Raw genomic sequence first — 15200 nt, 5'->3', positions numbered from 1 at the left:
GTGATTTGCATTCACATAGAATACTAATTTGATTTGGAAAAGTTAATTTTCATTCATAATTTACACTTTAAAACTCGTTTTTCCTTCTCAAAAACACATCATAATACTCGCTTCACAAATACAGACTGATCCTTTCAGTTTCAGGGATGCCAAATTATTTTAGATTGTGAAAATATATGCAAATTATATTATCTGCAAGCAAATGTTTTTATTCGATAAATAAGACTATGACAGTAGAACCCCGATTATCTGTATCTGTATCTGTACCCCGATTATCTGTATCTGTATCTATTTCTGTATTGATAAAACATAGTTTCTATGTTTAAAAATCATCCCGACTATTCACGGATAATCGGGATTCTACTGTAACTTGAATTAACACGTGATGTTTTTTCACCTGTGATTTTCCCAGATCTTCTCATTCTCCAAATTTTATAGCGGAGTGTGAAGAAACACACAACTTAGACTAAAGTGGATGCCCCGCTCGCTAACGCAAAGAATGACCGAGTTCAATGTTAAAAACATTCCTAAGGCCATCTACACACTAGGCAACCTAAGTTGGAAAGCAACTTAACGAATCTGTCAAAAAAGTTGAGAACATGTGTAATCAAATGGGAGCATACACACTAGGCAACTGGCAACTTTGGTCGGACCAACTTTTTCGATTCAACTCAGCATGTCGAGTCGCGCGCGATTTGTGTCGGCAACCTTTTCGTTCAATTGCTGTTGACGTTTTGATTTCTGCGTTCATTGAATTTCAATATCTGTCAGTGGTGATGCAAAACAGTGTTTACAATATTGGCGCATCTGTTTCTATGAACGAACGAGATGTAAGTATTTTGCTACTTTGGTTTAGTTTATATATAATATATATTCGTTTGACGTTAGGAAATGCCATCAATATGCAAGTTCTCTTGATATACCGTCCAGGAAGAGTGCTGAATTGGTCAAGGATGCGTATAATATTGGAGATTGAGCAAGAAGCACAGAATCCGCTGGATGTGTTTTTTCCAAGTTAACAGCAATTGTTGCTGTCTGTTGTTATCAGCGAGCCGAAATAAGTATGTTAGGTAAATATGTCACCTTTAGCTTGATGCCGTCGGTTATAATAATGATTCAACAAATACCAACAGATAGCCTAAGATTGGATAATTCTGGTCAGATTTCCCGGGAAACCGTTATCATCCCTGATTCTCGATTGTACCATGTGCGAAGGTGCGGTCTGCGAATATGTGACCCCTGGGAGAATTTTTCATATTTAGCGTTAGTGTATACATAAATCATTCTTTAGAAGAATTGTTGAAAATTTTTCTGTTTTCTTTATATAATTCTTTTCGGCTGTATTCTTATTTCAATGATTTTTTTATGTTTGTAAATATTGTTTGCTGGTTTGTGGTATTACTCCAACGAAAAATTAATATATACATCCATTTTTTAGAAATATTTAGAATTTAGAAAAAAAGCAGAACTCAAAAGAAATTCTGAAATCTATTGTACACACGAAGGAATATTAACACAACGGTACATTTTTTAAATAAAAATGGTATTATTGTTTGATATATGAGATGAAACACCTTCGAAAAAAGTACGTCCAGGAATGCCAGATAAGCAGATTTTTTTTCTGCTATAGTGTAAATTGTATTTCAAATGTGCCCTTTTGATTCTATTGTAGTTTTAAGAAGCCGCGTATGCATTCAACTTGATTCGATGATTTGTGAAATTAAGTTTTTATTTATTTTTTCTTTGCCTGGTGTCAAGAAAAATCCCAAGTAAAGTAGTTTTTTTCAAACCAATTTTTCATAATTTGCTCTCCGTATGATTTTTTTCGGCAGTTAAATAAATGGCATCTCTGCCAGCGATTAGGCAGTTTATGATGACGGATAAAAACTTAACGAATTCATCGCGTTCGAGTTGTCTCAATGTGCAGAGCTGAGTTGGCGATGCGATTGACATCGCCAACATAGATCGGGTTGCTGTTGCCTAATGTGTAGACGGCCTAAGACATTGTTAATTTTCATTCACTCTCTCACCATCACATTGTCAGTTACTTTGAGGTTTTGATTTGTATCGCGAAAAGTACTGTATTTTGCTATTTTAGGTACAGTAATTTACATTTAATGCGACATTTTTCTAATTGGACAGACCTGTATGCGACACGTTTAGTTAGACATTTTTGTAAACATCGAGTTCGGGCCCAAATTATGGCCCCACATTGACATTCGCCGCCAGACGTCGACGCTGTACCACTCTCATCTTCAATGTCCAATTACAGGTCAAATCGCCTCCAATGCGACACTGAGTGGTTCTCCGGCATGTCGCATTAAATGTAAATTACTATATCAGTTTTCCAAACCAAATGCTTTCATTTATGATTCCTACAATTTCAGAAGTTTATAAATTTTAATTGCAATCGCAAAAAAGACTAACAAACATTATATGTCCGCTTCCAAATCTGGCAACTCAGTCTGGAAGTCCGTGAGGTAAAGCGTCAACATCATGCATCCATATGAAATGTCACGATATTGATGCCCGAAAATCAGAAAATCCGGATTTCTGCGTTGTCGGCCATGTTCAGCTGTCATTATGCTCTCAAATGTCATCATATTGTCAATAAATTTGACCGTGTAAGGTCCGCTTTAGGTACACTGGCAATATGAGGGATTTGACGTTTTAGTCATACCCCTGATCCATACACATACTAATACGCAACATTTGACAGCGTCAAACATGTCCTGGTCGCAAATGCAATTACGACCAGGACATATCACTCGCGAGAACTGCCAAACTCTTAGGCTAAGCGCAAATTGAGAAGCGTAAAGCGCTCGTAAACGAACACGAGACAACCAATACGACTCATGCGTGCCACAATCGTAGCGTGGTGAAGCGCATATTCAGTCGCAGTTTGGTGTAAATAACGTGCCACTCGCATAAAATGTCTGATTCACACAGATTTGCGCGATATATTTATTTACTAACACAATCACCCGACCGGTACGCCAAACTCACGGCGCTATATGATTGTTCACTAACACAACCACCACAACCGGTACGACCAGCACGAGCAACTGTGGTTCAGCCACAGCGTCACGAGAGTCGTGTCTCACGAGCGCTCCACAATATCGTGTCATCTGGTCAATTTGCGCCGTTATATCTGTTTTCATTTGCCACAAAAACAGGCGCTATATCGCGACAAGTTACTCGCGCTATACGCGTCTCAATTTGCGCCTGGCCTTAAGCTGGTGTAAATCAAGGCGCTTTACATACTGCCAGGTGGGTCAAAATGTGAAAACCACTCTACAACCATGAATTTTAAGCGGCGTGTTTGGCAATGACAGCTAAATTAGCAACACATCTTGCTTCGCGGATCATATCCTCTTGGCCCGGACCTGATTCCGGCTAATTGCTTTCGGCTATTAGAAGCGTAAGAAATATAATTTCTTTCGACAAAATCATACGCCAACTTTCGAATTTCTCTCGTCGTAACACCGTAGAACCGTTGTTCCATAGCGTGAATATAATCTTCAAGCTCCTTCTCTTACTCCGTCGTAAAAACATTATCAAATCATCCGAGCAGCTGCGTTGCACGATAAGAATTTGAAACTAACTACTAAACAAAAATCCAAATATCAGCATTTCGTTCTAAAGACAGATTATTATTGTTATCACGCGTTGAATTGCACTGAAATACACCTTTTTTTTATCCCATTTATTTATTTAAGGCTCATTAGCATTTTAGCTGTAACAGAGCCGAATTTCAATCGTGTACATGTCACATGTTTATCATATCTATAATTAGCACATTATACAGTTGCCATGTTTTTCGGCGTTAGAGTATTCCCTTCTATACCATTGCATATGGTACACATTTACACAGTTGCCATATAGGCGTAAGAGTTTTCGTTCTGTTCTTCCATTATCCAGTTAGACCGGACAGCGGAGACAGTTGATTGATCATTGTTGAGTTATTTATAGAACAGCAGCCCGATGTGTCTTGCAGAGCAGAGCAGTTGTATGGATGAATCGATCTTATTTCGACCGTGGATCGATCTCCATCGCTGATGATTGTTGCGTGGACGTAGCTATTCTGTAACAACACAAAGATGGTCAATGAGGGCCCTGAGTTTTGAACTCACGATCGATCGCTTACTAAGCGAACGCGCAACCAATGCGGCTACGGAGACCCCCCGAAATACACCTTGATAGTTACGTGAACGATTGTTTTTGTAATGCATTCAATTATTGAAAACTAATGGCGTGCATCCATTAAGGGGCTGTCCACATACCACGTGGACAGAAAAAGTACGATTTTGGATACCCCCTCCCCCTCCGTGGACAAGCGTGGACATTTCTAATACCCCTCCCCTCTTTGTCCACGTGGACATTCCTATCTTTTTTTGGTGGAAAACCAAGAAAGTTGTAGGGTTGTATCCGTACCATGACGAGCCGTAGTTGACGTAGGATTACGTTACGATATTTGTTGTATGTTGATTTTGATTATCTTCGTCGAACAAGATAAGACTAGATTCGAACAACATCATCGTGAAATAATCAAGGGGCGAGATTGTGTTACTTGTTATATTTCAGGGGTATAGTTTTGGATACGTTAAGGAGAAGGGAGGTCCAAAATCCATATTTTCTGGCGTTATGAAATTTGTGAACAATGCCATAATATCGATCTATTCACTATTCTTCTCTTTCTTCAATATTACCCGGTAAGTTATTTGTATCACTCTTCAGTGTCTTCCGAATTCCATTTATGTTGTCTACAGTTAGCTTCTGTGCCTGAAAAAAATAATGCTATTACTGTTCCTGATAATGCGTATACATTCAGCCTCTCGAAATTGTTCAATCGTTTCGTTATGAATTTACGAAATGGTCTGCAGTTAATTGTTCTATTCTCGTTTGTGCGAAGCTCCCGTTTTACCAGCACCCCAAGATCAGAAAAGTCGCAAATTAACTAAACTCCTGATCACACTTCCTCAAGCGTACGCTTGTCGAATGTTCCGAATGCTACAGTAAGTGTATTTGATTGTTTCGACCATATGATTGTCGAGCTTTATTTATTGGAATTTATCGAATGATTGTTTGTAAGAAGCTAATAACAGAAACGTCAGACCTCATGTCTCCTCGACAATCTGGCAAGCAAATTTGGAGTTTGACAGGGATGTGCTGTTCCTGACATAGAAGATGACCTTTGTGGGTGAGGGTTGATTTTGGGAATAGATAATGGTTTGTGTCGATTATCCCAAGAACTTCCATTCAAAATTGTTTTAAATTATAAGACCTTTTCATCGCCCATCATGATTTTTCACAAAAACGGCGTTTTTCAACGTTTATAGAACGAGTCGCAGATAAAAATGTGATTCATTGAGTTTATTTCGGTCAAATAATGTGGAACCCATACGCCGTTGCAATTTGCTAGCTGCACCCGATGCTCAGGGACGGTGGTTTTTGGATATTTGTAGTGAATTTGTTCATTGGTCTGTCGTGTACCGAATATTATTCTTAATGGATCCTCGATTTGATTGACATCAATGGCGGCACGAACTTTCTGTTCCAACCCATGAAAGAGTATTTCACAAATTACCACATTTAAATAGAGGGCAATAAAGAGCTTCGATGCTAGTAACACTTCTTCAAAGATACGAGCCGTGCACCTTTAAAAGAATTTGTTGTTCGTCTTCCAATTTTGCAAAACCTTGAAATTCTGAAGAGATAGAATCGAGGTGGTTTTTGTATCATGAACAGAAACTGAATCAAAGCCCGCATCTAAGAATGTGCATTAGTTTCAGCATATAGATTTCAATGAAAAAGATCAAGAAGAAAAAAAGAGAAGTATAGATGCCCGACCGACATTCTCAGAGTCTCTTTAAACAGTATCAGCAACTGCTGAATCGGTCGAATCGATTAGAAACGAGTGCGAGTTGATTCTGAAAATTGCATTCTACTTACTTAAATTTTTGTTTTGTTTTGACACATGCATACAGATTAGACGTAATGTATTTTAAAAAAATATGTCCACGAGGAAATTATCTGTACCCCCTCCCCCCTCACCGTGGACAAACGTGGATATTTCGTGACACCTACACCCCTAAAGTTGTCCACGTGGTATGTGGACGGCCCCTAACTCGATTTGTTTACATCAAGGCGCCTCTATATATACCAGGTGAAACAATCATATGAAATGCACTTTCAGCCATATTGGAATTGCTGTCGGTATTGTTTACAAACAGCAACAGAACGCTGCCGGCGGCTCTCTACAAACTGCTACGACGCTTTTTTGAACGATGCCTACTATGTTCGACTTTCGCGAATTTATGAGAAAAAGAAGGGATGAATTTGTAGAATTTCATTCTCATTTCCACTACTCTCGCATGTGAAAATGCAATAATGGCGTATCCTAGCAATAACAAAACAAACAACCCCCGCTCCACAAACTGTAATCCCCTTCTTATTGAAATGATGATGTTGCTTCACCTGTTATACATTGATATAAGCGCCTTGGTTTACATTTGCTACATAGGACTTTCTCAACAGTTACGCGAGATTTCACGCAGTATTAGGGTGCTCATACACTGTTTGACCGAAGCCAAATATTTGACTCTTTTTGACAGATAAAATTTGGTCAACGTGTACTGATCAAATATATTCTACACAAAACACGACAAGCAAATAATCAATTATTGGATGCCTAAAATATTTTTTCAGTCTGTTCTTCGAACCTGTCGATACATGGTTAGGTTACCTTGAATATTTCAGTTGATTTTTTCCATGTTCGGTGTTTGGTATTGTTTACTACTGTTGAAAATTGAAGAGTGGCAAACAAAATAGTGTTTGTACAAATATCAAATCAAACCTTATCTGTCAAAAAATAACAAATATTTGACCTCCGGGCAAACAGTGTACGGCCACCTTTAGAGATGGGCAAATCAGCTCGTCATGGTGAGCGGCTCAGAGCCGTTCAGCTCATACAAGTGAGCTGCTCATTTGGAACAGCTCTTCAGCTCAGTTGAATTTTGCAGTTGTCCACACAATTGCATACGAAACGTAATCACCATGGGACATTGCATAGTGTGCATTTTTTAATAGACGGAAAGCAAAAAAAAACGAATATACACCCTTATTCTTGTTAACGGCCGTATCTGCTTTCGTTCGAACGCTCTGATTCGAACACGTTCGGAGAAGGTATCATTGGTTTCGTTCGAACCTGGCTGAACGAATCCACTTTCGAATGTAAACACTGTTGGTGTTACCAGATGTGTTTCGAAATTTAAATCTTATCTAGGGAAGTTGAATTGTCAAATCGCTGCAAAGAATCAATGTCGCCGTCTGCAAAATAAATAGTTGTAAAGAAACAAAGAAAAACAAACGATGTATGTTTCACTTTGTTTTAAGTGCGATAGTTTTCAAAATTTTATTTGAATTGATAAAAGCTGTTCATCAGACAGTGAGAAATGAGTTTTCATTGATAGTTTTAGTTTTTGAAATGTGTATTTTTCCCGTCGCAGTTGTAATGAAGCAAAGATAAACAAACGATATGTGTTTCACTTTGTTTTAAGTGTGATTTTTATTTTATATTTTATTTGAATTAATAAAAACTGTTTATCGAATAGGGAGAAATCAAAGTTCATTGATAATTTTAGTTTTTGAAATGTGTATTTTTCCCGTCGCAGTTGTAATGAAGCAAAGATAAACAAACGATTTGTGTTTCACTTTATTCTAAGTGCGATTTTTGTTTTAAATTTTATTTGAATTGATAAAAGCTGTTCATCAGACCGTGAGAAATGAATTTTCATTGATAATTTCAGTTTTTGAAATGTGTATTTTCCCCGCTACAAAAGAGCGTTTGTTTTGTATGAAAGATTTCAAGAGGATTATATTTTTTAAAATCCGAATGTCACCAATGGTTTTGCCGATTGTACAAATTCGACTTCTTTACAGATCGTTGGTTTATTTCTTTTTCTAGATCCGTGTTGATAAATTGGTGGAAATCGAGTGACTTGCTTGTGCAGTTGAAATTGTTGTTCTCAAGGCAAAAGATGGATACTGTTATGCTGGGTTATGTCGCAATGATGGAAGACAACACCCCCTCTTTGAGAATGAGTAGAAGTAACCTTAGAAAGAAAACCAACATCATGAATTTATCAACAACACAGTAAGAATGATCAATTCTTAGAGCTAGATGATTTATTATAAGACATTTTAATTTTTGATTTTCAGATTCAAGAAGAACTTTCGTTTGAATAAAACAGCATTTCGATACATTGTACAAGAGATAAAAAATGAATTTCCACGTCAAAAGAAAGGCGGTCTATCGGTGACTGATAAACTTGCTGTCTGCTTGCGTTTTTTCGCAGAAGGGAGCTATCAACATGGTGCTAGCAAGGACTACGATGTGGCTATAGCCCAGTCAACGTTTTCCAAAGTTCTCGACGAGATGTTGATTATTTTGGAAAGGAAGATTTGCACCAAATGGATAAATTTCGAAATGACACAACAAGAAATGAGGGAAGCAAAGCGATTTTTTTATGAAAAATCGGGAATTCCGGGCGTTATTATGTGTGTAGATGGCACGCATGTTAAAATTATTCCGCCAATTGCAGACCGGAATCTATTTTATAATAGGAAAGGGTTCTATAGTCTGAATACTATGATAGTAAGTTGATTGTTATTTGAATTTTTCAATAATATCCTTTCTTGTTAAAAACGTAAATTTTTATACAGATATGTGATCACACCCAACGTATTCGATTCGTTGATGCAAGCTTCCAGGGGTCTAATCACGACTCTCATATTTGGAGTTTGAGTTCAGCAAGAGCACGTTTACAGGAAATGCATAGGAATGGTGACACAAATACCAAAATTTTGGGTACTTTACAAGAATAACATTGATGTACATAATTTACAATCATTTTTCTGTTATTTTGCAGGTGATGCCGGTTATCCTTCCGAGCCGTGGTTGCTCACGCCTTATCGAGCTCCAGAACTAGAAAGTCCAGAAAGCGAATTTAACAGCAAGCATGTTTTAGCAAGGGGGATAATAGAGCGAACGATTGGAGTTCTAAAAAATCGATTTCGATGTATCCTTGGTGCTCGTCAGCTCCATTATACGCCTACCAAAGCGGCAAAAATTATCAGTGTTTGCTGTGCCCTGCACAATATATGTTTATATTTTAAGAACGACAATGATGAGGTTCAGTCAACTGAATAGATGTTTTAAAGTGTCGAATTCCTATATTCTAGATTTTATATACCCTTCATATATATGTTAAATATTTACAAATAAATATTTCCTTCACTGACGAAAACATTAATTTACATAGTATAGTTTAAAACACATTCAATTATATTTATTATCGTGAAATATTACATCGAAAAACGCATGATTTATTCAAGTTGAGGTAAATTCTATAGTTTTCCATCATTGCAGCATAACAGTATCCATTATTTGTCTTGAGAACTGATTCAAATCGTATAACTTGCATATTCTAAGTTGTATATAAAGTTGGATTAAATCACACTCGTTTGTAACGTGGATTAAATTATACATCGTATATATCTAAAATTGTATAAAATGGGAAAACCCGATTTTATTTATCATGATATGACTAAATCGTAATTCGATAAAACAAACATCGGTTTTATGATATTCTTGAATGGCGTTAACGTTCGCTGTGGAACTTTTGCCGTCTCAACGTATGCATTAACTAGGGTCATTCATTAATACTTGGTTGAGATTTCTATGCCGAATAACACGCCTTGAATGTACTCTGGAGTGGCAAGCTCTAGAATACGCGTGACCACAGCAAACCGGAAGAATTTTCTTTGACGAAAAATCCCCCGGCCAGAACGGGAATCGAACCCGAACACCCGGCATTATAGTATGGGATATATAAATAAATTTCTCAACCACTCTGCAGACTGCCTATTGGACTCAGGAGTGTGGGATTGGATCCACGTTTCATCCATTGTCACAAAACGTAGAACGAAGTCAACTCAATTTCGCTTCAACAATGCCAAACCGACTATTGAATCATCAACTCGCCGCTGTTTTTGTCAGCAAACGCGGCACCCACCAAAAACAATATTTGATCCAAATACAATGTTTTTCTGTTTTCATTTTCTATACGAATACTCAGGTAGAACTTAAACAACAGTAGCAACGATCCTGACCACCTACATTCTTGTACCAGCGCCATAACGTATCACATGTTGAAAACATTAACAAGTTGGACCACAAACATGCACCGAGTCACCAACTACCACCTAGTTAGTGACGTGATATCTCACATGTTGATGTTAGCATTACTTATTTAACGTGTGTTGTTGTTCATTGACTTGACCGATCTAGGACAATAGGCCACTTTGTTTAATATAAGTAGCATTGAAAAGTGAACTGTATCTTTATAGCTCAGACAGGAAATAAAAATGATTCTTAGTTTGTCAATCGAACTGTGTAGTTTTAACTCGATCAGGTTCGTCACTAATGCTATCAAAGCTTTGAACAATCAGAAAACCATAACGGCGACACGAATCAAAATGAAATCTTCAGCATCTTATTAAAAATTATAACAAACACTAGTACTTGTATATTTTATAAGACACTACAAAGAATCGATTTTTGGTACTCTGAAAGATTGGTGTTCGAATTTTATATTTATCAAAGCAATAAGTAGACCTTACATAAATGTAGTTTTGAAATTATGTATTTTTTATTTGCATGTGATAATTTCTCACGAAGGTACAACCTTATTTAAATTTTCGATATCGCACTTCTAATTTTTCGAGTAGTTTTTAACTATTACATTCGAAAATGTAATATATTCACATTACAATATATACTTTTAAAATTCATGTCATTAAATTACAACATAGCTTAGCATTCACATTACATTACATTCACATTTGTTTTAAAATCGAAATGTCTATTGTAGACGGCTTAATTCCATCTCAAGAATCCTTTTTTTAATTTTCAGTTTTTCCAGATTAATTCTCTCTAATTCCAGATTGTGCCTCTGATTTTCCATCAGCACATTGTTGATAGTTTCGTTTATGTTCTCTAACTGTTTCGAAATCTGTCTGTTATAATGAACCAAATCAGCAGTTTTTTTTTCAAAGCATTTTAGAATATTGGTGACCGAGTCATGAAACGTTGCTTGGTTTTGCACTTGTGTCTCCAGCAATGTGTGCATTGATGTCCTCCTCTTCTTCGATGTATGCGTCTCATTATTCTCATTGGCTCTATCCTCCGGAATTCGATTATCTTCAATCGACGCAGATTCCCCACTGTCATGAATTGATTGATTTGCGCTAGGTTCTAGCCCGAAACTGCAAGTGTCGGCTATGCCCTCAACTGCTGGAGCAAGTCCTGCAAGAACAACAACTCGTTCCTCCAGCGCAGTAAGTTCAATAAACTTACTAGGACCCCCACCTGTAGCAAATTGCTCGCGACGGTTGTGGGCTAGCTTGCGTTTCGTGTTCGATTTCCAATCGAACCAGACCTGCAAAAAAACTGGTTTAGAGAAACGAATATAAATACAGAACTTTGAATGTATCTACCTTTTTCCACGCAGTTGAATCTTTAGTTGGTGGCCCAAGACTGTTCAACTCGGCTGCCACAGAATTCCAGTAGGGAGAAGCATTGCATTTCGCGAAACCCTTCGCGATATCCGGCTGCTCTTCCAAGAGATCAACCAGTCGGCTGTATTGATCCTTGTTTGTGCTTTTGGATTTCGATGGTTTCGACCTAAACAGTCCGATGGGAATAAAATGATTAGGTTAAAATAAAAAAAAATGAATGGCTTAAAACATTGTTCACTTACATTGTTCTATCCAGGTTCTGTTTCGTCTAGGTTTTAGAGTTGAAATATTCTATTGGAAATGTCTTTCTTTCTGCTTCTACAGCAATTTTTCACTGTAATTCAAATAAACATTAAAGCACATCACATAGAATTTCAGAATTAAACATAAAAGAAAATGAACTTTTACATACCACATCACCTGAATAAACCACAAAAACGTAAACATCGATTGAATTTTCTTCTACGCTTCGTCTGATTCGCAACCCAACATTAACGTTTGACTGACAGGCGAAAAAACACTTTCGTACGAAAACAAGGATAGGACAATTCGTTCGAACGAACGATGTTCGAAAGTTCGAATGGATAGATTTCTTTCGTACGAAACCAAGGATACGAATGAGGCATACTTTCGAACGTTTTCTATTCGTACGAAAACAAGAATAAGGGTGATAATTCGTAATTGTACAAAAACTAAAACTGATATGAATTCTAATAATATAATATACAACAAATACTGTATGCTGAAATCCAACATAGAAGATGCTTAGGATATGCTGAATTTAAACAACAGAAAAACCAGCAGTAGCCAAATAGAATGCCTCCAGGAATATTGGCCGAGACAACCACCCTTATTCTTGTTTTCGTACGAATAGAAAACGTTCGAAAGTATGCCTCATTCGTATCCTTGGTTTCGTACGAAAGAAATCTATCCATTCGAACTTTCGAACATCGTTCGTTCGAACGAATTGTCCTATCCTTGTTTTCGTACGAAAGTGTTTTTTCGCCTGTCAGTCAAACGTTAATGTTGGGTTGCGAATCAGACGAAGCGTAGAAGAAAATTCAATCGATGTTTACGTTTTTGTGGTTTATTCAGGTGATGTGGTATGTAAAAGTTCATTTTCTTTTATGTTTAATTCTGAAATTCTATGTGATGTGCTTTAATGTTTATTTGAATTACAGTGAAAAATTGCTGTAGAAGCAGAAAGAAAGACATTTCCAATAGAATATTTCAACTCTAAAACCTAGACGAAACAGAACCTGGATAGAACAATGTAAGTGAACAATGTTTTAAGCCATTCATTTTTTTTTATTTTAACCTAATCATTTTATTCCCATCGGACTGTTTAGGTCGAAACCATCGAAATCCAAAAGCACAAACAAGGATCAATACAGCCGACTGGTTGATCTCTTGGAAGAGCAGCCGGATATCGCGAAGGGTTTCGCGAAATGCAATGCTTCTCCCTACTGGAATTCTGTGGCAGCCGAGTTGAACAGTCTTGGGCCACCAACTAAAGATTCAACTGCGTGGAAAAAGGTAGATACATTCAAAGTTCTGTATTTATATTCGTTTCTCTAAACCAGTTTTTTTGCAGGTCTGGTTCGATTGGAAATCGAACACGAAACGCAAGCTAGCCCACAACCGTCGCGAGCAATTTGCTACAGGTGGGGGTCCTAGTAAGTTTATTGAACTTACTGCGCTGGAGGAACGAGTTGTTGTTCTTGCAGGACTTGCTCCAGCAGTTGAGGGCATAGCCGACACTTGCAGTTTCGGGCTAGAACCTAGCGCAAATCAATCAATTCATGACAGTGGGGAATCTGCGTCGATTGAAGATAATCGAATTCCGGAGGATAGAGCTAATGAGAATAATGAGACGCATACATCGAAGAAGAGGAGGACATCAATGCACACATTGCTGGAGACACAAGTGCAAAACCAAGCAACGTTTCATGACTCGGTCACCAATATTCTAAAATGCTTTGAAAAAAAAACTGCTGATTTGGTTCATTATAACAGACAGATTTCGAAACAGTTAGAGAACATAAACGAAACTATCAACAATGTGCTGATGGAAAATCAGAGGCACAATCTGGAATTAGAGAGAATTAATCTGGAAAAACTGAAAATTAAAAAAAGGATTCTTGAGATGGAATTAAGCCGTCTACAATAGACATTTCGATTTTAAAACAAATGTGAATGTAATGTAATGTGAATGCTAAGCTATGTTGTAATTTAATGACATGAATTTTAAAAGTATATATTGTAATGTGAATATATTACATTTTCGAATGTAATAGTTAAAAACTACTCGAAAAATTAGAAGTGCGATATCGAAAATTTAAATAAGGTTGTACCTTCGTGAGAAATTATCACATGCAAATAAAAAATACATAATTTCAAAACTACATTTATGTAAGGTCTACTTATTGCTTTGATAAATATAAAATTCGAACACCAATCTTTCAGAGTACCAAAAATCGATTCTTTGTAGTGTCTTATAAAATATACAAGTACTAGTGTTTGTTATAATTTTTAATAAGATGCTGAAGATTTCATTTTGATTCGTGTCGCCGTTATGGTTTTCTGATTGTTCAAAGCTTTGATAGCATTAGTGACGAACCTGATCGAGTTAAAACTACACAGTTCGATTGACAAACTAAGAATCATTTTTATTTCCTGTCTGAGCTATAAAGATACAGTTCACTTTTCAATGCTACTTATATTAAACAAAGTGGCCTATTGTCCTAGATCGGTCAAGTCAATGAACAACAACACACGTTAAATAAGTAATGCTAACATCAACATGTGAGATATCACGTCACTGACTAGGTGGTAGTTGGTGACTCGGTGCATGTTTGTGGTCCAACTTGTTAATGTTTTCAACATGTGATACGTTATGGCGCTGGTACAAGAATGTAGGTGGTCAGGATCGTTGCTACTGTTGTTTAAGTTCTACCTGAGTATTCGTATAGAAAATGAAAACAGAAAAACATTGTATTTGGATCAAATATTGTTTTTGGTGGGTGCCGCGTTTGCTGACAAAAACAGCGGCGAGTTGATGATTCAATAGTCGGTTTGGCATTGTTGAAGCGAAATTGAGTTGACTTCGTTCTACGTTTTGTGACAATGGATGAAACGTGGATCCAATCCCACACTCCTGAGTCCAATAGGCAGTCTGCAGAGTGGTTGAGAAATTTATTTATATATCCCATACTATAATGCCGGGTGTTCGGGTTCGATTCCCGTTCTGGCCGGGGGATTTTTCGTCAAAGAAAATTCTTCCGGTTTGCTGTGGTCACGCGTATTCTAGAGCTTGCCACTCCAGAGTACATTCAAGGCGTGTTATTCGGCATAGAAATCTCAACCAAGTATTAATGAATGACCCTAGTTAATGCATACGTTGAGACGGCAAAAGTTCCACAGCGAACGTTAACGCCATTCAAGAATATCATAAAACCGATGTTTGTTTTATCGAATTACGATTTAGTAATATCATGATAAATAAAATCGGGTTTTCCCATTTTATACAATTTTAGATATATACGATGTATAATTTAATCCACGTTACAAACGAGTGTGATTTAATCCAACTTTATATACAACTTAGAATATGCAAGTTA

The 15200-nt window shown here is 37.1% G+C and overlaps 3 protein-coding genes and 1 long non-coding RNA gene across 6 annotated transcripts; 3 read left to right on the top strand and 1 right to left on the bottom strand.

Moving 5' to 3' along the window:
- The first annotated feature begins 97 nt into the window (after nt 1–97).
- LOC129762656 (uncharacterized) lies at nt 98–1424 on the top strand. The gene is made up of 3 exons (XR_008740686.1): nt 98–830; nt 889–1070; nt 1134–1424. It is a non-coding gene; the product is annotated as an uncharacterized LOC129762656 (long non-coding RNA).
- Nucleotides 1425–7121: 5697 nt separating this feature from the next.
- On the top strand, nt 7122–9308 carry LOC129762649 (putative nuclease HARBI1). The gene is made up of 5 exons (XM_055761118.1): nt 7122–7373; nt 7967–8155; nt 8221–8656; nt 8725–8869; nt 8931–9308. The coding sequence occupies exons 2-5, from the start codon at nt 8040–8042 to the stop codon at nt 9209–9211; spliced, it is 978 nt and encodes a 325-aa protein (XP_055617093.1). The 5' UTR covers nt 7122–7373; nt 7967–8039; the 3' UTR covers nt 9212–9308.
- Nucleotides 9309–10295: 987 nt separating this feature from the next.
- LOC129762654 (uncharacterized) lies at nt 10296–12240 on the bottom strand. 2 transcript variants are annotated; one of them, XM_055761126.1, is made up of 4 exons: nt 11993–12240; nt 11823–11914; nt 11560–11746; nt 10296–11501 (listed from the first exon to the last, which is right to left on the bottom strand). In XM_055761126.1, coding segments are annotated over exons 2-4 (765 nt in total). In that variant the 5' UTR covers nt 11825–11914; nt 11993–12240; the 3' UTR covers nt 10296–10925. The 2 variants fall into 2 exon arrangements, with proteins under 2 accessions (XP_055617101.1, XP_055617100.1); XM_055761125.1 differs by having other exon boundaries at nt 11823–12240.
- A 186-nt stretch (nt 12241–12426) lies between these two features.
- Nucleotides 12427–15111, top strand: LOC129762653 (uncharacterized). Of its 2 annotated transcripts, XM_055761124.1 has the most exons (4): nt 12427–12683; nt 12762–12853; nt 12930–13116; nt 13175–15111. In XM_055761124.1, coding segments are annotated over exons 2-4 (765 nt in total). In that variant the 5' UTR covers nt 12427–12683; nt 12762–12851; the 3' UTR covers nt 13751–15111. The 2 variants fall into 2 exon arrangements, with proteins under 2 accessions (XP_055617099.1, XP_055617098.1); XM_055761123.1 differs by having other exon boundaries at nt 12427–12853.
- The last annotated feature ends 89 nt before the right edge of the window (nt 15112–15200 follow it).

The sequence above is a fragment of the Toxorhynchites rutilus genome, chromosome 1 (genome assembly GCF_029784135.1).
Source record: "Toxorhynchites rutilus septentrionalis strain SRP chromosome 1, ASM2978413v1, whole genome shotgun sequence".
In the NCBI taxonomy this organism is placed as follows: Eukaryota; Metazoa; Arthropoda; class Insecta; order Diptera; family Culicidae; genus Toxorhynchites; species Toxorhynchites rutilus.
The sequence above is the reverse complement of the archived record's forward strand: the minus strand, read 5'-3'. Positions and strand labels throughout refer to the sequence as shown.